Genomic DNA, 27,321 nt, shown 5'->3' on the forward strand with positions numbered 1-27,321 from the left:
GCACCTAGCACAGAGCCTGGCACATACCGAGCTCTCAGTTCATGTTGGGTATGGAGTGGATGGCTGTATCGGTGGTGAATGCTTGGTGGATATATGTGTAAACACCATGACACCAGTTGGTAAATTCATTCAACTTCCTCTTTCAGTGGAGAAAGAAAGAAAAAAAAAATTACAGGGACCTGGAGTTTAAAAAGCTGAACTCAAAACACAGTGGAAGAAATGTAAGCATCAGGGTAACAGGGAAATGTGGCCAAGTCCCAACTCCACCTGTAAGAATGAAGACCCCAAGGAGTGACCTTTTAAAACAAGTGAAAGGCCGTCCATACACATCCAGTACTAGAGACAAGCAGATGCTTGGGAGACAGGAAACAGCAAACATAACAAGCAAATAAGCTTGTACTGTGCCCCTGCCCCTAACTCTCTGACATGTCCTCACTTAATCCTCACTAGTGACCCTGTTGACCATGTGTCATTAGTCTCAATTAACAGAGGGAAACAGTTGACCAGGGAGGGTAAGTGCCTTGCCTAAGTGTGTGTGGCTGTAAGTGCCACCGTAATGGCTGAAGCCCAGGAAGTGGCTTCCCACAGCCCTAACAGAGCTATGATGCCCAGGGCAATTCTGCATCAGAGGACCCTCTCTTAGCATCCCCCATATACCTGCTGGGATTATCCAACCTGCCTGACCCAGGAACGGCCTTATTCCATCCTTGGCTTGTAGAGAAAGGCTGTCAACATGGTGTCTAGCTCTAAAGGGCACTACTTCTGGCCTGGCCCAGACCCCTGCCCAGGTACTCAGGGTCTCAGCTAGGGTTTTGTTGCTATGAAAAGACACCATGACCATGGAAATTCTTATAAAGGAAACATTGAATTGTGGTAGCTCGCTTACCATTTCAGCAGGGAGCAAGGCTATGTGCAGGCAGACATGGTGCTAGAGCTGAGTCCTACATCTTGACTCAGAGGCAACAGGAAGTTGACTGACACATTGAGACTGAGAAAAGAGACCTCAAAGCCCACCCCCACAGTGACACACTTCCTCCAACAAGGCCACACCTCCTAATAGTGCCACTCCCTTTGGGGGCCACTTTTTTTTTCCAAACCACCATACCCAGAGCCTTCCTTCTCTGAGGAAACTTGGGCAAAGAGCCTGCAAATGCACACAGCATACAACCTGTAAATGTTGACCTCTCGGATGAACATTATGACCCATTGGCTTTTGGAGTCACTGATCCTATTCTGCAGCTATCATGTGACTCTGTACAGTCAAAACTAGGATCCAGGGTCCAGGAGAGATGGCAAAGGATAGGAACATGTCAGGCAACTCATAACAGCCTATAGCAGCTCCAAGAGATCCAACGCCTCTGGCCTCTGCAGGCATGCACTCCCATGCACATAGACACAAACAGGCACAAACATACACATAATTAAAAAATACAGGAACACTGCTTAAAAACTAGGCTCCAGAATCTAAATGGAGCCTGCTGCGCTCTGCACAGTGTGGTTTCTGTAAAGGTCTTTACATGGCCATCCCTGGTACCCTACCTCTCTGACTGCCCAACTTGGAGTAAACATGTACTCCACACCCCCTGTTCCTTAGATGGTTGGACTCTACACGGTGAATTCAGCCTTGGAATCACATGGTTGGCTCTTCAGAGCTCTGGACTTTAAACTACATCTGGAGCTGACATTTCCAGGCCTGGGCTGAGAAGAGGAGGCTGTGTCCTCTTCAAGTACCTCTACAGGTTATCAGACCTAGAGCTACCTGTCATCTGGTTCCCTCACTCTTCACCATGATGGGCCTATCCAATCCTTTCCTGTTTTTGTTTCTATTTGGTTTTTGGTTTTATGTTTATAAGTGTCTGATATGGAAAGGCCTTCATTTTGTGTGAACGTGTGTTCTTGTGAAGCTGCCTGGGTAGAAAGCAGGAAGTCTTCATTCCCATGGGTCTGGGTATCCCTCTGCCATGGGAACAATCACCATAAGGTCCTTTCCAGGCTGCCACCAGGAGCAGCACCTCAGGAAGCTTTTGTGACAATTCCTGTTGAGGGTCCTACTGAGACAACTGACCCTACTCTGCACTCAGCATATGGTATGATCACACATACACACATACACACACACACACATGCACACACGCACACACGCATGCACGCACGCACGCCCACACACTCTGCTTACACTGCTGTTAAGTTGGAACCCCCAAGCTCCTCAATAAGACATCCTGTTTAGCTTCATTTCTTAGAATGGGCCCCTCAAGGAAACATGAATTTAATCTCAAAAGCAATATGTCTGCCTTGCTGTAGGGAAGGCTTAAAGACAGCCCTCAGAGCTTGTCTATTTGGAAAGCTAAGACTACAGAGCCGGGCTTAGGTGTACTCCTGGGCGATCTCACTGCTCCTGGTTTCTACCTCAGGATCCAGCTGCTTTGCCGCAGTCTGGTGCCAAGCATGGCCTGGTGTGAGAGAAAATGTGGGTACAGGGAAAGAATGCCTTGGGCATCTGCCTACCACTTTCCCTCTTGGGCATGCAGACATCCACACAGTGTGTGCATACATGCACATACTCAGAGACACATGTAGACCATCTCCATCAAATTCCTTATTTCTCAAGCAGATCATATCCACAGATGCCATACCAGCCCTATCCTCATGGTTCCCACTCACTGCTTCCCTTTGCAGGCAGCCCGGCAAGAATTGGGAGTAGCCATCCCTAGAAGTGTAAAGGCATCTCTCAGTCACTCGGAATTCTTGTCTGTGTGTTGTTCCTCACTGTTTATTGCTCCCACCCTGACACAGCTTCTGCCTCCAGAGTTGCTCTAGACTTTACTGATTCATCTTTCTCTGGATGAGTTCCCCATCCTAGGTGGATCTTGTAGATGTAGATATATGCAGACATTTTGCCCAGTGTTTTAAATGTATCCACACTGGTGAGCAGGTTTCCTCAGGAAGCTCCTTGGTTTCTCTTCCCTGTGGTCATAATGGTTCTCCTTAACCCTGCATTTCCTCCTCTTAGGGTTTCTGATGTTGGCAAATCTTGAGCTCCTTTTGGGTACATGTTGTCAACAGCCCTTCAGCCTTTGCCTTCCACCATGGATAGCTTCCATTTTTAAAAAAGAATGGTTTCATATGACAACTTCTATGAAATCGGCAAAACTCATCCAGTGTGCATCCCTTTGACCTAACATATGTGACTCTTTCCTGGGGGCCCTCAGTTGCACTGAGAAATTATAGAGTTTGTTTTGGACCACTCTCCCTACTGGTCTTTGTCCTGTGAAGTGTTGGATATTCCACATTTTTAAACAAAGAAGAAAAAATTCAACAGAACCCAAGAGTTTCCTAATAGACAACTAATGTGGAGCAGAACTGAGGGGTTCAGAAGCATGTCTTTCTATGTTACCCCAAAAGTGACAACTTGCATTAGAAGGGAAAACTAGGGGCTTTGGGGCTCTCATTCTTTTTGTTTGTTTAGTTTTGTTTTTCAAGAGAGAGTTTCTCTCAGTAGTTATGGCTGTCCTGGAACTCACTCTGTAGACCAGGCTGACCTTAGGCTCAGAGATCCACCTGCCTCCACCTCCCAAGTGCGGGGATTAAAGGTGTGTGCCACCACCACACCCAGCTATCATTCTTGAGTCGCTATGTAGGATATGTCTGTGTGTATGTGCATGTGCGTATCTGTCTGTATGTGTCCTCTGTGTGTGTGTGTGTGTGTGTGTGTGTGTGTGTGTGTCTGTGTGTGTCTGTGTGTGTCTGTGTGTGTCTGTGTGTGTCTGTTTTTGTGTGTGTATATGTGTGCATGTATGTGTGTGATATATATGTATGTCTCCTAACATTGTGGCCAATGATGACTGCCAATCTATGCACTTTAGTATAATTCCACCAAAACCATTTTTTATATTTTTAACTTTACAACCACCATTTCAATAATTGCAGGGCATCCATCATCGTGACTAAATAATGATTTACTGAACGGTCCTTTCACAGCCTCTATTTTCCTACATTTCCCCTTACAAATAATACTATGATGAAGACCTCACATGGGTCAAAATGTATTAGCGTCTCTTTCAGCTGCGTTCCCAGGAGTGAAGTAAATTAGACAACTATTTTCAATATTTTTATGACAAAAATACATGCAGTTTCTACTTCAAAGCCTCTCTGAGAGATACATGTTGATTTACTTCATTCACTTTATTCCTCTCGCAATTTTACTGATATAAATCCAGACATGGAGGTGTGTGTGCCTATAATCCAAATCCTGCAAGACTGACTCAGCAAGAGAATAAAAAGTTTGAGACCAGGTTGGGTAGCATAGTAAGACCATGTCTCAAAACAAGTGGTGAAATCTTCGAAGCTGTAAAAATGACTCAACAGCCAAGGATTATATGAAGATGTTCACAGAGGTTATCTCAAGTACATTTGTAAGCAACATTACTAACAATGGCAGAAAACTAGAACTAACCAAACTATCCCTCCAGTGAAGACTAAATAAGTAAATTGGGTTTCCTTTGCGACACAGAATTGTATATGGTTAAAACACAAGGCAGAGCTAGGATGGAATTCAGTAGTAGAGTGTTGGCCTAGTGTATGCAGAGTCCCTAGGTTCTACCCCCGGAAAAATAAATGAATGACACTTGGGAGGTAGAGGAAGGCAGATCTCTATGAGTTTGAGACCAGCCTTGTCTATAAGAGCTCAACTCCAGGACAGCCTCCAAACCCACAGAGAAACCCTGTCTCGCAAAAACCAAAAAGAAAAAAAAAATGAATGAATGAATGTAGGAATGAATAAATGATAGCTCCCCTGTGCCCTGACATAGAATTTTAAATCTATTAATTCCCATTAAGGTCTTTTGTCATAAGTGCCAATATACTCTGCATGACCAGCAAGGCACATATGGTTGAGTGGGGCATGACCACATAGAAATAGGAGACAGAATGATGACCTCTAGCAGGAAGGTTAGGTTGTCATTCCTGAATGTTCTTTCTACACTGATCCTTCCCTCCTTCCAGCTATCAGAACCTGGCTGCACTGATCTCTCATCCAGAGTCTCACAGGGTCAGGAGACTCCAGCCCCCACCCTTTGATTAGCAATGTAGGCACTCTGAGACTCCCATGGCTTCCAGGGGTGCAGAGCAGAGCTCTGAGCTCATGGGCACCTGGGCTGGAATCCTGGCACTGCCCCCCAATAAGCTGAGTGCCCTTGGGCAGGTTACTCACCTTTCCTGGTTCTCTAGGGACACCACTGGGGTCTTTGTGTGGATGATAAGCAACAAAGCTTAGGACACTGAGCCAGTATCTGGCTCCTAGTCGAACAAATTATACACAAATATGACTGCTGTCCCCTGGCCTTATGGGGCCTGAAGGAGCCACTGCAGATCACAGTCAGGCCTGGGCCAGTGGTTTCTCTTCCTAACACACAGAGCACAGTGGCAAGGTGCTGACTGCTTTGTACTTCCTGGTAGTGATTTACATTTTTAAGAAAATGTGTTTTTATGTTATGACATTTGGATTTGGGTTCAACAGTCCTGTAGGTGCCTCAGATGATTCTTTGGGTAAAGAAGAGACTATCTGGGGCCTGGAAGGACTTCTAAAACTTCACCAGTCTTGGCCTCACGGAATTTCCTACACAGGGGTCCCTTGTGTAACAGCTTCCCATAGCTGACAGTCAGACAAATGTCTATTGGGTCTGTAGGAACTTCTTAGAAAACAGGGCCATGGTGAGGATGCCTGTCACCTTGTCTCTTTTGTCACCTTGAGCAGCCTGCTGGCCATCCCAGCAGCCACAAGGCTTCCTAATGTCCCCTAAGATGCTCTCATCCCCTCCCTGTGTCGTTCTGTGTGCGGCTGCAGCCATCAGTACACTACTCTCAAATGGCTTATTTGTCATTGTTAGCTGTGTTTGGCTCACACTGTCCTCACCTTCTTCACTGCAGAGTGTGATAAGAGCTTTCATGTCCTGTGACAATGCGGTCAGCAAACACTTTTTTTTTTTTTTCCTGAGCTGAACTAAGCAATTTTATCTGCATATGTCTAAAAGACTCAAGTGCAGCCTTGAGTTCAAGTAGTTATATAAAAACTCAATGAAACCCTGGTAGCCACATAATTAAACAAAAATGAATGTCTCTCTCTACCTCTGTCTGTTTCTACTGGATCAAGTGCATTTCTGCATTGATTAAACAAATACACAATTAATTACGGCAAACAAACAAGAAGAAAATAGTCACTGACCAGATTCCCTTTCTTAGGTCTAAAGTGAGATGTTCTGTGTTGAATTAGGTAGAAACAGCCACGGATTCCGACACGGAGAGCAGAGGCCTACGGGAGTACCACTCTGTTGGTGTGCAAGTAGAAGACGAAAAGCGGTAACTCCCCCTCTTCAGAGTGGCTGTGCCCCCCCCCAAGCCAGCTGCTTGCTAAACATGGGGCTGCAAGATTCCAGATCTCGCTGCAGTGGCCGTCAGTAATTCATGCTGCCTGCAGAGACAGGCCATTCATTTATACTTTCCCATTTATGTCGCTCAAGTATGAATGAACATGGGTCGTGTCTTTTTTTTTTTTTTTAAGAGGGAAGGGAATAATTCTTTTCAAAGTAATTTACCACCTATTAAAATAGCATCATAGCTCACAGCCCTGGAAGGTCAAAGTCCTTTATCCAGAATCCATTTTCAAAAGGAGAGTAGGCTGAAGGCAAGGCAAATGTGTTTCTCATCTCATAATGCTGGACATAAAGAGCGAGAAAGAGGAGAAACACAAGCAGACAGAAGGAGGGGAAGGAGAAAGAGGGTGAGCCAGATGTCAGCTACGGCCTGGAATTGTCTCATTTAGACATTTTAGACATTATAGAACACAAATGTGCATTGGTGACATATTATTTTGTGTATATGGTTTTTCAAGACAGGGTTTCTCTGTGTAGCTCTGGCAGTCCTGCAACTCACTTTGTAGACCAAGCTGGCCTTGAATTCACAGAGATCCGCCTGCCTCTGGGATTAAAGTGCTGGGATTAAACGCATGTACCACCACACCTGGCTATGTGGTATTATTTCAAAAATAGTGCAGAAAAAATATTTTCCTGGTATTAAGGAATGTATTTGCCAACTACACAGCAGTAGCAAAAAGTACCAGGGTCTATGTTGAAAGCTGCAGGTACCCTCTCCTAAGTACCAAGCTGGAGCAGTGCTCCCTGAAGAGTCTCGCGACCCAACAGAAAAGATCTGGGCTGTAAGGAAACTCAGGTTACAATCTAAAGATTTAGGCCACAGTTCATAAAGGTAGCATGTCTCCAGATGAGTGGCCCTCCACCTCGGGTCATGACCCACTTAGGGTTACATGTCAGATATCCTGCATATCAGATATTTATATTATGATTCGTAACTGTAGAAAAATTAGTTATAAAGTAGCAAAGAAATAATTTGATGGTTGGGGGTTACCACAATATGAGGAACTGTATTAAAGGGTCATGTTATTAAGAAAGTTAAGAACCACTGCTCCAGATAGAAGGTAGCCATTGAACACCCACCACTCTCCCTCACTCAGTACACCTGAGTGGTAAATGGTGTTGCCTAGTATTTGAGGGAGGTAGATACTGAAGTCCAATCATCACACCCTGTGTTCCTCAGGGCAGCACTGAAGCACGGGGAGTTGAACTTGTTGGTGGGTGTTAACGCTGAGGCTCGGGAGCATCCCATGAAGGGTCTGGGAACTGTGCTGCATCTCTCCTCTCTGCTTCCCTCCTTTTCCAGGCATGGTCGCTTCAAGCGCTCAAACAGTGTCACAGCGGCTGTGCAGGCTGACCTGGAGCTGGAGGGCTTCCCTGGACATATCACCATGGAGGACAAGGGCCTGCAGTTCGGATCCTCCTTCCAACGACATTCAGAGCCCAGTACCCCGACCCAGTATGGGGCACTGAGGACTGTGCGGACGCAGGGCCTCTTCAGTTACAGGGAGGACTACAGGACACAGGTGGACACTGTCGCTCTGCCTCCACCCGACCCCTGGCTTGAGCCATCACTGGACACGGTGGAGACCGGCAGGATGTCCCCATGCCGGAGGGATGGCTCATGGTTTCTGAAACTGCTGCACACAGAGACGAAGAGGATGGAAGGCTGGTGCAAGGAGATGGAGAGGGAAGCTGAGGAGAACGACCTCTCGGAAGACAGTAAGAGTTTGCCTTTCCCCCACGGGGGGTGGGGGGGTTGGACTGGTAGCTTCTCACAGAGGCAAACGGACGAATGCCAGTGTCAGTGGGGAGGTGCCCCCCCCCACTCAGCCCTGTGAAGCAACATAAAGCACAGAAAGATAAGCAGCTCTCATGCTCTGTGGGAAAACTCTTTGTATGTTGCTTCATTCTAGGGGGTGAGGATGAGATTAACTTGCTAACGCTTCCCCAGAGACCTGCTATACTTTTATTCCACTAACCAGTTCTCTGATCACTTAATTCGGAACATTCTTACAATTTGTTTTGTTTTTATAATCCCTGGCATTATGCCAAAGGAACACTGAAGCTAAGCAAGAATGCCCCACGGCAGGAGCAGTAGGAGTCTACCCACAGGGCCCTCAACTGAGCATGCCCAGTGCAGACCATCCAAACCCTCAGGCTCTCTGGCCCCTACTTCTCTACACAGAGAGTAAAAGCCTCAGTCTCTGCCTCCCTCTCCTTTACCTGAAGATGACCCCACACACACACACCGAGAAGTGGAGTCAAGTGCTTTGGGGTGAAGATGTACTTTCCAGAGGCTGGGCGTGGTGGGATGAGGGGAAAGGGAAGAGGAAAAGAGAGGGGATGGAGAAGATAGAGAGGGAGAAAAGCATGGGGGAGGAGGGCTAGAGGGAGGGAGAGAATCGACAGAGAAGCAGAGAGGAGGAGGGGAAAGGACAGAGAAGGGAGGGAGGGGCAGATAGAGTAGGATTCTGAAATTGTATTTATCTATATTTTATTCTGACGTTGTTATGAGGCAGTCATATTAATAAACCCAGTTCTTAAATTAGTAAGCACATTGATCAAGGAAATAGATTCAGTTAATTTAGCCAAATCAAGAAGAAAGAGCCCCTGGCTTTTCTCAGCTTTTCCTGTAACATCATATTTCTAGAAAAGGTGAAACAAAACCAGAAGACGTAAGTGTGCCTTTGTAGGCTGTGAGGATCGTGTGTGAGGTCCTGCACTGGCTGGGTCTTTGGCCTTTGCCTTCTACCATCATAGGATTCCTGAGAATGGTTTGCTTTTTTGTTTTGTTTTGTTTTTTGTTTTTTATTGTTTTGTTTTGTTTTTTAATTCTTTGGAGTCCATTAATCTGACAACCAAAAAAAAAGGGCATAAATGTCTCTAGAGCATCTCCTCACCTGCCCGGACATTTGAACTTCTGCCATTCTGGTGCATTCAGACAGTCACGATCTACCTTTGAATGTGCACATGTGGGTACAGTGGTTGCTCTGTCTGTAAAATAATAGATACAACCTTATTTTGTTGTCCATGCTCAGGCTACACTTCACTTTTCCCAAGGATTATACATTCTTTAAAGGCAGTGTTTATTGACCATGCACGGTCTGCCAAGGTCTACTCTCAGCATGTCACACATCTGATGGAAGGTGACATTGCCAGCAAAGCATGGAAGATGCCAGGGGTTTCTTATCACCTACCTCCCAGCCCCATGCTGGGTGTCCGCATTGAATGTTTACAGTTCTGTGTCTGACTTTCTTCTGCTTCTGTTTCGGAAAATATGGACCCCCCTGCCCCCAACACGGTTTATCTTTTGATTCACCACTGCTGTGAGACACCATTTGTGGTCCATGGAGAATGACTAAGCTGATAGGCCCTTGTGACTGGGCTATGGAAACATAGAAATGGGAGGTCAATTCTTTTTTAAATGAAGAATGGAGGCCTGAGAATGAAAGTGTCCAGGCTGAAACATGGTCGCAGGTTGTAATTTTCTTCTCTCTGGGGGAATCCAAGAAAACTATGAATTTCCTGTTGTGTCACAAAAGTACTTGTGAGCAACTGAAGTGGCTGTAGGATCCATCATAACAGCTATGCTATATGTGAGATGTGTGCCTGACAGCCATTGGCTCTGGAAAAGCACTCCACCCTAGGCCAACTATAGATCAGAGAACTGCCCACCTCGCCTCTGGCTATGCTCTCTCTCTCTCTCTCTCTCTCTCTCTCTCTCTCTCTCTCTCATCTCTTAAATGTGCTATTTAACATTTAGGGGCTGTGAGTGTCATCTTCCAGACACTTTATCAGTGATGTTTATGGTCAACAAGTGTTTATTGAGTACTCACATGGGCTAGCCACACTTGGTAGGCCAAAATGATAAGAATAAGTAGGAGGGAGGGAGGGAAGGAGGAATGGAGGGAGGGAGGGAGGGAGGACCAGGAGATACCATTGACAGGAAGAGCAAGACACCAGGATAATGAGAGGAGTATGTATAAAATGCTTCAAAGACCCCAAGATCCAAGAGGCCCTTACGTGTGAGAACTCCTAAGTGAATTTGTGGACAGGGTGAACTTGTGCTATACTCTGATGGCCCAGAAAGCAGATGGGGTCTCACACACATGCACACGCGCATACACAAATGCACACCACACAACTCAGACACAAAAGAGACACAGAAACAGGAACCTGTGGTCTAGCTCCTGTGAAGACCACAACATAAACATTGCCATTCACACCTGGCAGAGGTATCATTCTGTACCATGATGGGAGTGATGTTTCTCAAGGGTTGCCCTTGCACTTGCCCAGAGATTCTGGAGATTTCTGGGTCTTTGAATGCTGAGATCACAGTTGGTGTGTTTTGTGCTAAGACCTCTGCCAACATGAATTTGGAAGAAAGAGAAGGTGGGGAGGTGTGAGCAAGTTTACTGAACAGCAACATCCACAGTCCTCCCCATCTCTACAAGCACTTCCAGAATCCCAGGGCTTTGGCTACATCCTCGGGTGTTGGGTGTGAGCATCGCATTGCATTGCTCTAACCCTGAGACAGCAGCTAAATGGTCTGGAATTCCATACTCTTCTCTCTTCTGAACATGACTTCAACATTATAAGGCTTGAGCATTCAGGACAGGGAGCAGAAGCTCTGATAAATCCCTAAACCCTGGTCTCCTGGACATTTATGTCTCCTTGTGAGCAGAGGTAACAGGACTCTAGCTGTACCTCTCACACATGTAACTTGCTCATACAATTATCCCAGAATTCATCAAGGTCCTGTTTCTCTCACAATGGTTAAAAGTAAGATAATACCTAGTCTGCTTCCTGTTTTAGCAATAGCCATTGGTCTCTACACTTTTAAAAATCAAGATTAAATTAAATGGCTGATTAAAGCCAAAACCCTGAGTTCTGAATATTGAAATTTCCATTGCATGAAATAATTTTTGCCCAGACTATAATTTTGTAATCACAGTTCACTGAACTGATTGAATGGATCCAGTTTTACTCGGCGCTGTGTGGCTAATAAAGGCTAGCCTGAGCCAAACACCAGCTGGTTCAGGTTCAGTCCTACCATGCAGGCCTCACACTTTCAATGCAAAAATGGAAATATTTAGGAGATGCTGAAAACTGCTGTAAAACTGGAATTTGGGGAGGGGGTTCATAGTAATTAAACCAAATGGGTAAGGATGTGAAATGAAATCAAAACTTACTAAGTCTTTTGAAACAAACAAAAATGTCCTGAATACCTTGCTCAATGACTTGCAGAGCTGGGGTTCTCTCAAGACCCCCCATACAGTACCACATGTACAGTTGGGTCTTGTGACTGGTATTGGGACTCTTTGTTTGGATAACTGCTCCCCAAATATCTTCTCATTTGAGCATTCCCCAGTTGGATGCTGGGAGCTCCAGACTATCTGAGAGACCCTTAAAAATCAGTCACCGCAGATCCCTTTTCATAGTCAGGACAAATGATGACTGCCATAAGTCACATAATCCCAGAGTGAGATCAGATGCCTGTCACAGGGTCTCCCAGGCCGTGGTCCATGAGGGGTACAGATGTCTGTGGATGGGAATGTCCAGCCACAGGGCACATTCACATAGGACAAAACAGGTGACAGGGAAGATGTGAGATGAACAAAACACAGTAGGAACACAATGCTGAAGAGAAAACTGTACCTGTCTCTATTTGGCCAGGATATCTGAAGTAGATGGCCTCTGTGCAAACCAGATTCCAGGAACAGACAGCAGCATTAAATATGGGGAGGGTTTGTGTTATATGCATATCCCTGTGAAGCTGATGGTATACCCATTGCTTATAGACTTCTGGCAGGAGCCAGGACAGGGAGTATGCCCAGTTTGTGGACCAGGCTGGCAATGTCATCAACTGGCCAGCATCTTACTAAGGGTGTGAGAAAAGCCTGGGGGATCCAGACAACTGAGTTATATACTTAAGACCTGAAAGGGAGCAGATCTGGGGCCTGTAGGAAAATTTTTGAGAGCAGTGCCCACCTCCAGCAAGGCAAAACTAATCACCAGGGCATCCCAGGAGAGACTGTCAATACCAGACAATCCTGTTAACGTCTGAAAATTCTAGAAAAGTCCACTTGGAATTTTAGAATGGTGCTGGCATTTTGTAGCAAATTTTCATAGAATTAGAAATTAGACAAGGCATCTGAAAAATAAATTCAAAGAGCCAAGTTAGCTAATCAGAATTTTTTTTTTTTTTTTACACCGAAGGCCTAGGTTATTTCAGGTTCTTTGAAAATTTGCATTCTGGTGAGTACCAATCCTTATCTGCAGCTCTTAAGAGGACACTGTTGAAACTCTAACAAAATTAGGCAAGTATAGTGGTAAAGAGATTGAATTTTCCCTTCAAATTCCCTGCAATTACAGGAAGCTATTTACAATATAGTGATCCTCAGATAGGACCACTCCCTTTCACTAAAGCTGCTAAGTTCACCTACCATTAGCGGCTGCTTGTTAGCCACACTCCACCATGCTTTATCTCCCCCTGGCACTGTTTAATTTATACCTGTGGCAATCACTGCATCACATTACAAGAATTACCATATATTCGCATTGTGCTGAAGATTATAAATTGCAGTCTTTTATAGATACTTCAGCAGAATTGTGTTTTAAGGGGAGCACAACGATTAGGTATTCAAAGCTTCAAATTTCGTAGAACAAATCAGCTTTTTGTTACAACTTAAAGAAATGAAGTTAGTAAAAAACAAATACATTCATCCGTGGCTTCTTTAATTTTATCACACAAGATTGATTAAAATGAGCCCTTTTAAATATTATCAATCACTTGTGTTTCAGGATAGAATGAAATAGAAATTCCGCCTTCCAGTAGCTAAATATTCATCTTCTGGACGCCAAGACTGTTAATCATGTTCCTGCAGGCATCAGGTGTGAATGAGGGATGATGTGCTTTCTGCTCAAAGTCCTGCCCACATGCCCTTCCCTTTCTATCTCAACATCCTTCCCCCATCCCCCATCCCCCCACACCCTTCACTGCAGGCCTGAACCAAAATTGGAAAATCCCAGATTCAAAACATGATTTGACAGGTGGAAGACTCTACATCTGACCTCATGGGACAGGCCACAGGCAAAGAGGGAGTGGGTGAAAGCTAATATGGTATAGGAAGCATCAGCTGGCCAAGCATGGTAAAACTTGGGTCCCATCCCTCCATACAAGCAAATATCCCCAAGTCCAAAATAAAACGCAGTTCACCACCTTCTTTCCCCGAGCATTTCTAAAAGGGGCCTCCATATCCCTGACCTTCTCCCCCTCCGTTCTTCCTATCACAGCCTGAGGAAGACCCACATACCAAGACCAGTAACTTCCCACTCGCTTGAGGCTGAAGGGAAACCAGTGTGGCTTCATTTGCCCACTGATTAAATGTTCTAGGGTTTAGCTTTTCGAACATCCTAGAAGTAATCTAGGATTAGACAGTATCGGGTGATCAACACGTGCTCAGAAGTGAGTATATATATATGGTTCAACATGGCGAGAGTGATGTGTGGACTAAAACATGCCTTCGGGTGGCTCAAGAGTCTGTCACAGACTCAGCTGTTTGCTGTAAGAGATTCAGACAGACTAGATTCTCTCTCATCTTCCACAAATGTGGAATTTTCCACGATCAATTGTTTTTAGAGAATAAAAATCCACAAGGAGGAGGGAAGGAACGAACGATGGAAGGAAGGGAGGGAGGGATGGATGGACAGATGGACAGCTGGACAGAGGGAGAGAAAGCACACCCAAATGAAAAGTGTTTAATTGCTTTCAAGAGTGTATGATAGTCAACAGCCCACCCTGGCTTTGAACAGGCCAAGGTTGCCTTCTGATTGGCCTCTGAGTTGCCTAGTCTCAAACTCTCCCTCATCAGCCCACTATTTCTAAAACTTGTCTGAGCTCTCTCTCTCTCTCTCTCTCTCTCTCTCTCTCTCTCTCTCTCTCTCTCTCTTCAAGCCTGGCTAAGGAAGGTTATGGAAGCAGCTATAGCTGGCTTAGCAGGTCAAACATTTTGATGCCAGCATTTGGAATATGTAGAATGTTTTTGTCTCTGCATGCTTGGTGCTCCAACCCATTCCTCGCTTAATGATAATACAGTGGACTTTTCCACTGAGCGCATCTTCAGCCCTCAAAAAAATTGGCCCTGAAACTGGTTGCTGCCGTCACTGGTTTTTGGACAGCTAGTCTAAGAGGAGTAAAGCTTAGGGAACTGAGACTGTGTCTCCAAATCTCAATTTCATTCCCTGGGGATGGTGGTTGGGCTGTGTTGTAGAAGGCACCATAGATTACCATAGTTCCTTCTTGTGGGTCCTCCACTGGCCTGAAAGGTCTTTTGACTTTACTCAATAAAACCTCCAGAGTATGAACAACCAGTTAAAATGCATAGTTCTCCAGGGCATAGCAATGGGTCCCTTGTCTCTGCTTTCCTGAGGGACAGAACCCAGGACACCTGCCCTCCTCTCCCTTGGCTACTTTCCCCAGACAGGACACACAGCAGACAGATGCTAATCATAGCTCTCTTCCAGAAAAGCCTGGGAGAACAGATCCAACCCACGATGATTTGTTTCAAGCACTTGGAACAGGGTGGATATCTGCTCTACAAGGAGGCTTGGAGGGGAAACTCACAGGTGGCAACTAACCCTGACCATGAAGCAGTGACAGAGACAGAAGTCCAGAACACTGCACTGTATGAGGTGGGGGGGGGGCATACGAATGGGAGCAGGTGAGGGAAACTGCAGAGACAAAAGGGTGCAGCAGGAAGAAAGGTTCCCACTGACTCCAGATGTGACTGGGACCCACAACGCTATTTTCAGGGTGATGCGGCACTCACAGGAAAGTGAAGGAACAATGAGAAAGCTCAAGGGCGAGAGCCAGAGTTTTTCCCTTATGCTTTCTTAGGCGAAGTCTTCCATTGTCCTGATCTAAATCTAGAGTCACAATGTGCTAACTCCTTCCCATGGATGAAAAGGCACCCTTAACTATTTTTAAAATTTAAAATTTGGCTTACCACATAATGGCATTGAGGATCAGGAATCCTTTGTTAACCCAAAGCTGAGAGCTGCTGGAGGCATGGTTAGTCAGGTAACATTAAGCTCACAAAGGGTCTGGTAAGTCAGTGGGCCTGACTATTGTGTGGCTCATGACCCTATGGCCGATTCTGAGACATGGCAGGACCTTCCTGGGTGGATGCCCTGTGTAGCTCCTCTGTATGAAGCACAGCTCATGCCATTGCTACCCTCAGTTCACTGGAATGTTGAACTGAATTCTGTAAGATGGCAGACACCAGCGTGCTTTTGCTGAAATTGAGGAAGTGACCATTTCAGTACTATTCCCTGGGTCTTCTGGAGCCCATGGCTACTCAACAAGGGCTCACTTGAGCATCAGAGCTCAACAAACTCAGGGCCCAAAATAAGATCCTGTAGTGCCCACCTCCTTAGTGAGCTACACCATCCCCAGCATCCAGTGATAACACCTCATGGCTGGCATTGGGTTAACTTTGTGTGTGCCCGTGCACTGGGAAGGAATGGGATTTCTGCTGATGGATGTGTTCAGCATGGTCCACACCAAAGCTTTGACCCCAGGAAAGAGGCCCCAGCTCACTGACACAGCTCGTTCTTGGTTTTGTTATTACTGACTAGGTCCTGATATGTCCTGTGTCTCACAGTTCTAGGAAAGATCAGGAGTGCTGTCGGGAGTGCTCAGCTGCTCATGTCCCAGAAATTCCAGCAGTTCTACTGGCTTTGCCAGCAGAATATGGTAAGTAGCACCGCAGCCCCACCCCGTGAGTGCTGAGACATGTCCAGCCTGCATTCTCATAGACTCCCTGTTCCTTTTCAGTTGCTGTGACAAAGCACCCCAATCAAGGCAACGTATAGAAGGGTTTACTAGGGGTTCACAGTTTTGGACGGTGTGTTCATGTAGTGGGGAGCATGGAGGCAGACAGGCAGGCATGGCACTAGGGCAGTAGCTGAGAATCTACATCCTTCTCAAGCTACAGGCAGAGAGAGCTAACTGGAAATGGCCTGAACTTCGGAAACCTCAAAATCTACCCTCAGTGACACACCTCCTAATCCTTCCCCAAACAGTTCAACCAGGTGTGGGCCGAGAATTCAGACATATAACCCCATGTGGGTGTTTTTATTCAGACTACCATGCTCCTCATTGGTTGAAGTGCCCTTAAGCAGGAAGAGGGGGTGAGAGAGAACATAGCCCAGCCCTGGACCCACTTTCCAACTCTGGAGATGCACAAATAACCTCTCAGCCTTAGGGACCTACACTCCACCTCGGACCTATACCCTGGCTCTGAAGACATACCTAAGGCCCAGAAATCCATACATCTTGCCTTGGGGACCCATACACATATCTCCGAGGACCAACATCCCTTCCCTAGAGACCTATACCCTATCTGGAACTCACACACCTTCCCCTAGTTATCTACATTCAGGCCCCAGCAACTCACACCTTAGGCCCAGGTTCCAGCTGGAAGCTAGGACTTGGAAGCTAGGTAAGTAGGGCATGCAGATGAGAGGGAGAATCTGACTGTACCTTTTCTACTGGCTCTTCTCCCAGAAAATATCAGAAGAGGAGGAAGCAAATTAATTGCTGTGATGGCCAAGGTCACAAGTAAAGAAAATCATCTGTGGGGGTGTTGAGCAAAGACTCATATTCATGTGAAGAGATTAAGAAGAGATCTTAGAAGTCATTTGCTCTTTGCATGTCTTATAGTCAGGACAGAAATTAATGTGTCTTGAGCTAGATTTGTGAATGTATTTGGCATAGATCCTGGGTCTTCCTAGAAAAGAGATGAGAAACCCACGTGTGTGTGTGTGTGTGTGTGTGTGTGTGTGTGTGTGTGTGTGTGTTTATATACCTGCATGTATGTTTATATGTACTAATCTTCATGAATCCACATATGCATGCACACACATTGTTTGGGTTTTGTATGACTAAATTACTCATGTAATTCCATGAGAAACAGCTGAATTGTATCCATGGTTCTTTATAGGCAATTTTACAGTCCAGCTTCTTAATTCCAAACATTTTCTCTTAAAGGCAAACACCTTGGGGTGAGGGTGGGGGGTTTGTCATGGCAAAGGCAGTGGCTGTTCTGAAGATGCTCTACTTGTCAGCTTGTGAATTTATAGCCTGCTCCACTTCAGGTTCAGCCCCTCAGAGCTGCAGATCCAGGTCTTTCTTTAGGGCCATTAAGGATAATGTCTTCTCTAACATTTTCCAGCTAGCCCATTAAAGTTCATCATGAGGTTTAGCATTACAACATGGCACCTTTGGCATGAAGCTTTGTCGACATTTAAAGAGCGATCTGGAAGGTTTGCAACCTTGAACAATGAAGGTTGATAAATGTTTGGCTATTAAGTATAGCACTGCCTTCCTCTGCATACTATCTTTGCAAGATCAGCTTGATCATAAGGAATGCTATGTGCTATATAGTTGTAGTTAGGGTGGCCAGACAGCCTCTGGCTTCTCCATACAGACCCTGCTGCATCAAAACAGAGCTTATGAAATGCACACCTCTTCTGCACCCAATGCCCTGATTTAGGCTTGGCATGATCCACCCTGACATCTTTGGTGCCTTTCAAATTCACATCTGGCTGGCTCTTTTGACTTCTCTTGGGGATATCTAAGACCCTTGTTGGGGAATGGTGTCAGAAGACACAAGCAAAAGACAGAGCATATTATTTGCCCTCAAAGCTGTGGTTCGTGGTTGCTGGGAACACTTATTGGTAAACATCTTAGGTAGTTTGCCAATTGTTAAAATCTAAGAAATAACCCAAGGGAAAGGCAGACCCCACTCAGGTTTCTTGAAGTTGTGCAGATGTGGACAGTTTGTGATGTAGCCACAATGTAGCTATCCCTCTTCCCTCCACACACTCAAGCAGAAAAAGACAGAAAGCCAGGTTTATCTTAGAAGGAAGCTTACACTGTCTGATTCTGCTTCAGCATGGACAGAAGTCGCCCTCTAGTGGTTCAATATAAGAACAGGCCCAAACAGCAGAGCCTAACTCTGGATCCTACTTAGGAGGAAAAGGACACACTGAATACACCTTCTATACCCATCCTGACCCCACCCCCGCCCCTGTGACCCTTCCTGGTGCCATAGGCTGTTATTTGGCACCTGTGGAAATGCAATGGTACCTAACAGGTATAGTTTTTCTATGTGAGCATCAGCTCGGGCTAAAGAAACTGCAAACCAAACAATGTTCAACTCGAACTATTAATGAAATTTGGGCAATTTAAGCACAATTCAAACAAATATCTGATTGTGTGAAGCCACAGTAAAAGTCAACTCACACTGCAGCAAGGGAACCACACAGAGAACTGGCACACAGTTCTCGGCTTAAGAACCAATTGGACCATACATTGTGCAGAAATAAAGTGTGCATCTTAGACTCAGAACCAGGCCGGGATCTGCCTGTGATGGCTGAGTGGTACCCTCTGGGCAGGCTAAGTTGGGGAGTGGTGTTCTTGAATCCTCTGTTCCTTCAAGAGACTGACATGCTCTTTATGGGAAAAGACTAAAGTCACACTTGAACTTCAGAAGAGCTAGGAGCCCCCAAAACAAACACCATGAAATAAATGGCTGCAATCCCAATGGCCTTGCCACCAGACAAGTGTAGCCCTGACTCTTCTGAGTAAGTCACAGGGCTCTACTGCATCTATGAGCTGCAAACCATCTGAAGGGTATAACCCCCAAAATTTAAGCATACTTGGCAAGTACTCTACCACTGAGCTACATCTAGCCTCCCAGATTTTCAGAATTAAACATTGAAGGGCTCTGCTGTGTGGTTTGAAGCTGATGGCACATGCCTGGGTTAAGGTTAACTTTTATGGAGTCATGGGCATCTCCTGAGTTGTTTTAGATAAGTGGAGCTCCTCCTCGTCTGATTCCTTGAGTGACATAGAAAGAGCATCCCCTGTAACATCTCTGTGCATCCACAGGACCCCAGCGCCATGCCAAGGCCAACATCACAGGATCTGGCTGGCTATTGGGATATGCTACAGCTGTCTGTGGAAGACGTCAGCATGAAGTTTGATGAACTGCACCAGCTGAAACTCAGTGACTGGAAAATAATAGAATCACCCGAAAGAAAGGTAATGAAGTCACGTGGTGTGGTGGGGTCTTGGGCACTGTTTATGGGCTTTTGGTACCTGCTGTAGTGCCAGATGGTAGCCAATTTCTCCACCATTAGTTATTGATACAGGATCTAAGTGTGTGTGTGTGTGTGTGTGTGTGTGTGTGTGTGTTGCAAATTCATACACAAACAGACAAGATAGGGGGCCTGGGTATGTGAACAGCAGTAGGTGTCTTGCTATACCTCCAGGACACAAACATCTCAGAGACACCACTAAAGATCACTACATTCTATAATCTAGCTTCCTCCAGAGATAAATCCTGGCTCATTTTCATCCAACTTCTGCTTGGATTGTATTAAATGATCTCCCACATGATCTCCCACAGCTAAGATCTTAGGTCTGGCTGAGATGAGAATCTTGTATTCAAATACACCTCCCTGGTGCATGTAGGGAGGGAAGGACAAGACAGCATGTAAGTCTTCCCAAGCAATCTGAGGGTGTGGCCTTCCTATGGGGCTCCATCCTTAAATAGGCTGAAAATTGGCATTCGGCCTGAACATTGACTCTCTGCTTAGTGACGACGATGTCATCTCAGGAGAGCATTGGAGGAAGTCTAAGTCAACACTACATGTGCCTTCTCTCAGGCTACCCAGAGAAGCGATCATGGCCTGAGTTTTCTAGACAGGTACCACCCATTATAGCTAGAAGGGCCAGTGAGATGGCCCAGTGGGCAAAGGTATTTGCTACTAACCTTGAAGCTTACATGATGGAAGAGAGAACCAACTCCTGGATGGTTGTCTTCTGATCGCCACAAGTGCACTGCGGCACTCGTGTTCACCCTCAGGCATGCATGCATACATAGACATGCCAAATACATGTTTCTTTTACTAACTTCCTGTTAGATGTGGGAGTATATGCCTCAGAGTCCAAAATTAAAAAGCTGGGGCAGGAGGATTGTTGGTTTGAGACCAGCCTGGAATAAACAGTGGGACTGTGCCTCAAAATGAAGTAAAACAAAGTTAGAAGGAAAACGGGTTAACAATAGTTTGGGGAATTACGTCCAATGTGTGAGTGAGAATAGGTAGCTAAGTGGTTAGAATGAAAGCCAGTGAAGGCACTAACTGTTCAGTGGTTAAAACCAACAGCCATAGATGTCCCTGAGGACAGCGAACAAACTCCTACCAAATAATGGGAGGGTGTGTGAACACAGAAGCAAATCCACACTACCCATGATTCTGAAGAGGCGAGAAGATAGCAGAGAATGGAATGATGAAATCAATGCTCTCCAACCCAGCCCCATGCAGGCCCCCATGGGACCAGTGGGACCAGTGGTTGAGCAGGAGCCCACAAGGAGCAAGTCTCCTGTGAAACATGCTCTTCTCAGGACACTCACCCCAATGCAGAGCGGCAGGCCCCTGCCTTAAAGAAAAGCTTGTCCCTTCTAGGGACTTCCTGAAGACAGAGTTCCAAGCCTTGCAAGGTCCCTGTCCCCTCCTCCCCCACCCACACCCCTCTGCTACAGCCTGTATGCTCTGACCCTTGCAAAAGGAGTTCACAGGAAGTGACCATTTCTCACGGGTGCACATTGCAGAGCTACTGAGAGAGGAGGAGAGATACCAATAACTGTGCACTTCATGTGAGAGTCGGATTTCTAAGTAGCTTATGAGGCACACCAGGAAGTTGAAGGTGGGCCATAGCTTCAGGCCTTAGGAACAAATTTCAGACACCCAAGACTTTTCCAACATCAGAGGCCACTGTGGGCTTGGGCACACACTACCCTGCTTCCTGTACCAAACACAGTTCAAGCACGGAGACCCAGGGGACCTCTCTCTGCTTAGACAGAGGGATCTCACAATATACAAGGTAATATTTGCCTTCAGGAACATTGTCCCAGACTGCAAGCCCTTCACTAAACAGGTTGCAAACCCTTTGCTTTGTATGTGTTTCCAATCTGCCCGAGTTATCTCTCTGGATATGCATTTATTTTTGGATGTGAGTTGTTTGAGACTTAAAGCTAGGGAATATATGTGCACAGATTTGCTATTATATATATGTGTTTACAGTAAAGTCTGTGTGGATTTAGGTTCATGATTGAGAATTTAGCTGAGGGATCCCTGGGGCTCCTGTCCACATAAGCTTTGCGTGCACATGCATACTGTCACACAAACATCAAGCGGCTACTTCCACATTCCCTCAAGACATTTGCTACCACTCAGGTAGGACAGTGCTTTAGTGCTTTGGAAAATATGGGGATGAGGGAGAAGTCCAATTTGCCCAGAGCTAGGGGCATTTATTTGATGAGATGCAGCTTTTTTCTTTCTTCCTTTCTTTCTTTTTTGAGACAGGGTTTCTCTGTGTAGTTTTGTAGACCAGGCTGGCCTTGAACTCACACAGATCTGCCTGCCTCTGCCTCCCGAGTGCTGGGATTAAAGGCATGCACCACCACCACCCAGCTACAGCTTATTTTCTTATCCACAGATACAGCCCCAAACTCTTCAGTCTCCATTTAAAAAAAAAATCAGAAGTTTAGAAGGGTAATCCCCCCCCCAAAAAAAAAAAGTGAAAAAGTTAATGCTGTAAGCTGAAGCTGCCTCATCTGGGCATCGGTGGAGGTGAATTTGGCAATGCCTGCAGGCACAAGGCATCAGAGGGAGCCTGGGTGAACCAGGGCTCTGGGACTCAGCATATCCAGTGTGCCCCTGACCTCCCTGTGACTTTCCTTAGTCCTCCCTTGACCTCCTCTCCACCTCCCTCTGACTTCCTCATCTCCTCAAGACTCTCCATGACCTTGCCATGACCACTCCCATCTCTCCTCTGACCTCCTCCCACTTCCCACCTCTCTCCTGACCTTCCCCAGTCTTCCTCCCCTGCTCTTCAGATTTCCTACCTCTTGCCTCTGTGAACTCTCCATGACTTTCCTTCACCTCTGACCTCATCTGATTTGTGATGCTTTTCAGGAAGAAAGGAAGATCCCCCCTCCAATACCAAAGAAGCCCCCCAAGGGGAAATTCCCCATCACAAGGGAAAAGTCCCTGGACCTGCCAGACCGACAGCGCCAAGAAGCCCGGCGCCGGCTAATGGCAGCCAAGAGAGCCGCCTCCTTCCGCCAGAACTCTGCCACGGAGAGGGCAGACAGCATTGAGATCTATATCCCTGAGGCCCAGACTCGGCTCTGAGGACCAGAGGTGGCCACACACGCCTGGTTTTGTTCTTTTACACAAAATGCTTGTACAGTTTATTGCCTACCTGGTAGTTTCTGTCTCACCCTCCACCGGATTCGCCCTTGCCGTGTTCTCTGCACTGTAGACAGTGGACACTCCGATTCCTAGTTTGCTGAGCTCATGGCAAGACTGACTGAAGGACATCGGCTCTGAGGAACAGGCTTGGTGAGGCCTGACTTACCTCCCTGTTCGAAGAGGGCCGCCCAGTGGCCTCTTGCGATGGAACCTAGCTTTCACTTTGTTACTTATATTTTTATAAATTGTGTGATAACCAGAGGTCACTACAAACGGGTGCATCTCCCCACTCTTGAGAGGCATTAGACATCCAAGTGGAAGGTGCTACAATTCGAAGGGCAGGAAAGACAGAGAAACCTGTTCCCTCTCATCTGAGTTACTCCCCCCAGCTAAGTTGTCCCAAGTCCCTGCTGTCCTCACAGGTCCTGCCAGCACAGGAAGCACTCGGTTCCTTGGTTGACATTTTGTGATGATGGAAAAGGGTCTCTCTGAGATCTCCACCATGTGGCTCTCCAAAAGGAAATGACAAGGCTGAACCCCCCCCAAAAAAAAATAACTAGCATAGAATCTTTATATTCAAAAGCTAAGCTGAATGTTCCTCTAAGAGAGGGAGCCATGGAAAGGGCTGACAGGAGCCCAGAGAATACAAAGGAAATTAAGAAATAGTCATGGTATTTTTATCCCTTTGTAATGTAAACCATTACACATAGCGTTTTCTTAAACTTCACTGCTTAAGCTACATGTACTTTTTATGTATGTTACACGTGTTCTTGAACTACTATTACTTGACTTTCCAGGGTACCTTTAAATGAGTTTGCTTGTTTATGATGACAGTTGTGATGTTGTAAAGCATATAAGAAACATGAATGTGAGTGGTAAGTATATAAGTGAAAATGGTAAAGAAGAAAAAAATAGTTTATTACTTGTATTTTTCCAGAATTCTTTTGGTCCTATGCAGTACTGTTGAAGTTAAGAATATATTTCTTGCCTGTGTTAGACATGAAAGTGGGGGGAAAGGGTCATGCATGGTAATTTCCAGCTGTGGAATATAAGCAAGATTATTAGTCATGACTGAGGGTACCGGGAAGAGAAAGTTTGGCTCTGATTAGTAGGCTTTGTGTAGACTATAGGTACATGCTCAGAGTCATTGTAACCAGACTTTTGCAAAGAAGATCAGATGCCACACAGAGCCATCAGATTGCCCATGGCCCTGACCTCAGAGTTCTTTGTTGTTCAAGTACAGGCAGGGTTCCACTCCATCCCAGGTCTTCCCTCTTAATGCGTGAGGAGCGCTATGCGCTTAGCCTTAGGAGCAAAGCTTTGACAGCCCTGTCGCACTTTGTGTTCTCCCCGTGACTCGCACTTTAAACCATTTCCCAGGGCCCCCTCTGCAGCCTGACTACATCACTGGTCACTGCATGGGTACCCAGCAAGGCAGCCTTGCTGCTGGGATGTTGCTAAGACAACACCGGCCTCTTCCTCATCCTCTACATTCCACTACGCATGGGGGGGCAACGGTTGATGTTATAGCATGTAAAGCCTCAAAGTTTTACTTTTTTAAAGCTGAGTAGTTAATTCCCTCTAATAGCAAAACCCTATAAATTGAGCCTTGTTTCTGGTATATATTTTACCAAACAGCCTTAAAATATATTTGGAAGCAAAAATCATACGAATGTATATCCTTTAAAAAATGCAAAAAAAAAAAGTTCCCAAAATATTCTTCTATCACCAAACCCTATTTCCCCAGAGTGTTCAAAGCATTTTCTACCTAAATAAATATGTAAATCCTAAATAGTGTACAGTAACTATGCTTCCTCCTGTATTCATGCCACTGTGTTAAAAAAAAAAAAAAGAATATGTTGTAAGCACTGATACTTCAGACGTTGAAAGTGATGTATCCTAGAGGAGCTCTCTATAAGCAAGGAGTGGTAAGCAGGTCTAATGTACATCCCCCTAGCTAAAGGAAATGGAGAATGCAAACACCCCTGCTGCCCACGCCCATGAGTCTATCTGGCAGCCTTTCCTATCATTTCATCAAATGTTACACATAGAAACAAATTGTAACATTAGACAATCCTTACTTGTCTTAAACCCAAAATTCTATGGACCCAACTTGAACAAAGTATCCATTAGATTTTGGTTAATTATGTTGCCTATATTCATCTGAAGTTACCCAAAGTCTTTGCCTAAACTTCCCCTAGCTGAGCAAATCTTCCTTCCCTGAGTTGCATGGTGGCCCCCTCTTAGAAATGAAAAAGAAAAAAAAAAAAAAGCGTCCCTGTCTGGTTCACTAGGTTCCAAAGATTATTATGTAATGACCGAACAAACACATGCTGCTAGTTTTGATGGAGTGTTAGCTGTTCGAGCCCCCTCGTTAAGTGCACTACCTTTGGTTCTCAGGCGGGTGACACTCTGCTATGGAACAAGAAGATAAGCCATGTTTACACTGCATCATCCAAGCAAAGGCAAACAGCATTGGTCACAGATGCATGCTGTTCCCCCCGGCTCCTTATTCCAGTTGCTTTTGGAGGTCATGATGTGGAGTTCTCCTGTGGTCCTGTCCTCTCATCCAAAATATGCAACAGATGAAAAGCTGATACAAGGGCATGGCTATAACCCAGTGCCGTCCATGTTATCTGTGACAGCACACCTGTGCTCCTAGAGATGCCACCAACAACTGGAGAGACTTGTGTGTCTTCATTTCAGAATCGCTTCCTCACACCATCGGGCTGTTGTGGACTGGACTGTGCTGAGCTATGGAGAACGGCAGGGGCGGGGGGGGGGGGGTGGCGCACAGATGGAGAGTGGAACCAGGAGAAAGAATGCCACTGAGGAACTCCCATGGGCATCTCTATTTGTTCCTGTTTCCAGTTTTTACCCCACCCCCTAGAATGGTGTAGAAAGCATCCAACTTGTTTTAAACCCAGAAATCACCTTGATGAAATGGAAATGCCCACACTTTTGACTTCAAACCACATCTGAAGATTTTAAGCATTTAATAGGAAGTTAATTCCTTAGAAAAAAATTCAAATTGTTTCTGACTTCCCCGGAAAAAAAAAAATACACAAAACAGCAAGCTGCAAAGAGGCTCTCTTCCAACTAGCCTTTAAAGAAATGTCCAAGTTATGATTAGAATAACACAAAATGTACACAATGCATACGATGGATCCTGTTTCTTGGGGTGTCTGTCCCAGTTCACCCCATCTTGACTTCTGCCTTTTGTTACCATATTGAGCAAACAGTTTTACCCTAACTTAAATCTGCTGCCTCTGTGTGCTCACTACACAACCCCAATCTTAGGGCCCCGGGATGAGATTTCTGTGGAAATATGGTGACATCGTGGACACATGGTCCAAGTGCCTGTAGCAACTGTAGAACTTAGCCTTAGAAATAGCTGTCTGGTTTGGGCCGAACCGTGTGTGTGTGTGTGTGTGTGTGTGTGTGTGTGTGTGTGTGTGTGTGTAAGACAAAGTCTCACTGTGTATAGTACAAACTAGTCTCAAATTCTCACTTGTCCAGCCTCTTTCTTCTGGGATTATAGACACACACCCAGTCATGGTCCAGGACGTCAGGCAGCAGAGATGGGATGCAGTGAAAAGAGAGATGAATACTTAGCAATGGATTGTGGGATATTCCGGCTTAAGCCAGCCTTTCTGTGTCTCTGAAGAGCTGGAAGCCAGTCACCCTTTGAAGGGCACACATGCCAGGAGGCCCTGCTTCAGCTGCTTTCTCCCGAAGTGTCAGTCACCTTGCTCAGGGTTCCCTGACCACAGCTCCAGGATGTCTACATAGACAGAAGCTGACAAGTGGTGGCTCAGATAGACTCAGGCTGACAAGTTCGTGGACTGCAGCTGTTGTTGGCAGAGGCATTCCCTCAGAATGTTGGAGTGGCAGCAGCAGTCCCCTGAGGGCCTGTGTCTGGCTTGAAGGATGCTGGCTGTCTGGAGCAATACTGGACTTGAGAGGACACTGAGGCACCATGCTCACCCCACCAGCGACATACTTGACATACTTTCCTAAGTTGTGTGTTCTCCTCACCCAGCCACTTTCTTCTCTAGCCTTCATAGTTACCCCTATTATTTTTTATAGTTTTCAAACTTTGTTTGCTGGAAGTTTTGAGGAGTTCCTTATTTTTACCCACTCACTGTTTATACTTCTAAGTAGGATTGGATCAAACCTGGGGTTCTAGACCCAGTAAACTGCAGGCTTAAGAGATCAAGAATATAATTGCCTCTGATTAGCAGTGGCCCCAGCCACACTGGTGAGCAATGAACTTTGCACTAACTCATCCCGTTACTGCCCGTCATGAACATACCACATCAGCTGAAGTCATCCCTGTGCCCTTGGGCTGCGTGTGCCTCTGTGGTGAGTGGAAAGGAGCAGCAAACTGAAGGCAGTGAACCTCCCAGCCAGGCTAGTTGCCCTCTACACAGAGTGGCTGCGGGAAGTTTGAGATGTGCCCTGAGACCCAGCCAAGCTGCCAGAACTTATGCATGCAATGGCTAGCAACTTGTTTTCACTCAGGTCCCTGTTTTTTCTTCCATGTGGCATTAGTGTTACTGTT

The 27,321-nt window shown here is 45.8% G+C and overlaps 1 protein-coding gene across 1 annotated transcript in view; it reads left to right on the forward strand.

Moving 5' to 3' along the window:
- The window catches only part of Dlgap2 (DLG associated protein 2), a 654,093-nt gene extending 630,863 nt beyond the window's left edge, over positions 1–23,230 (forward strand). The window contains exons 11-15 of the mRNA XM_051182070.1: positions 6,269–6,354; positions 7,732–8,147; positions 16,094–16,185; positions 19,387–19,539; positions 22,479–23,230. Of these exons, the coding sequence (XP_051038027.1) occupies positions 6,269–6,354; positions 7,732–8,147; positions 16,094–16,185; positions 19,387–19,539; positions 22,479–22,697 (966 nt within the window). The 3' untranslated portion in view covers positions 22,698–23,230. The remainder of the gene's footprint in view (positions 1–6,268; positions 6,355–7,731; positions 8,148–16,093; positions 16,186–19,386; positions 19,540–22,478) is intronic.
- The last annotated feature ends 4,091 nt before the right edge of the window (positions 23,231–27,321 follow it).

This window comes from Phodopus roborovskii, unplaced genomic scaffold, assembly GCF_943737965.1.
Source record: "Phodopus roborovskii unplaced genomic scaffold, PHOROB, whole genome shotgun sequence".
In the NCBI taxonomy this organism is placed as follows: Eukaryota; Metazoa; Chordata; class Mammalia; order Rodentia; family Cricetidae; genus Phodopus; species Phodopus roborovskii.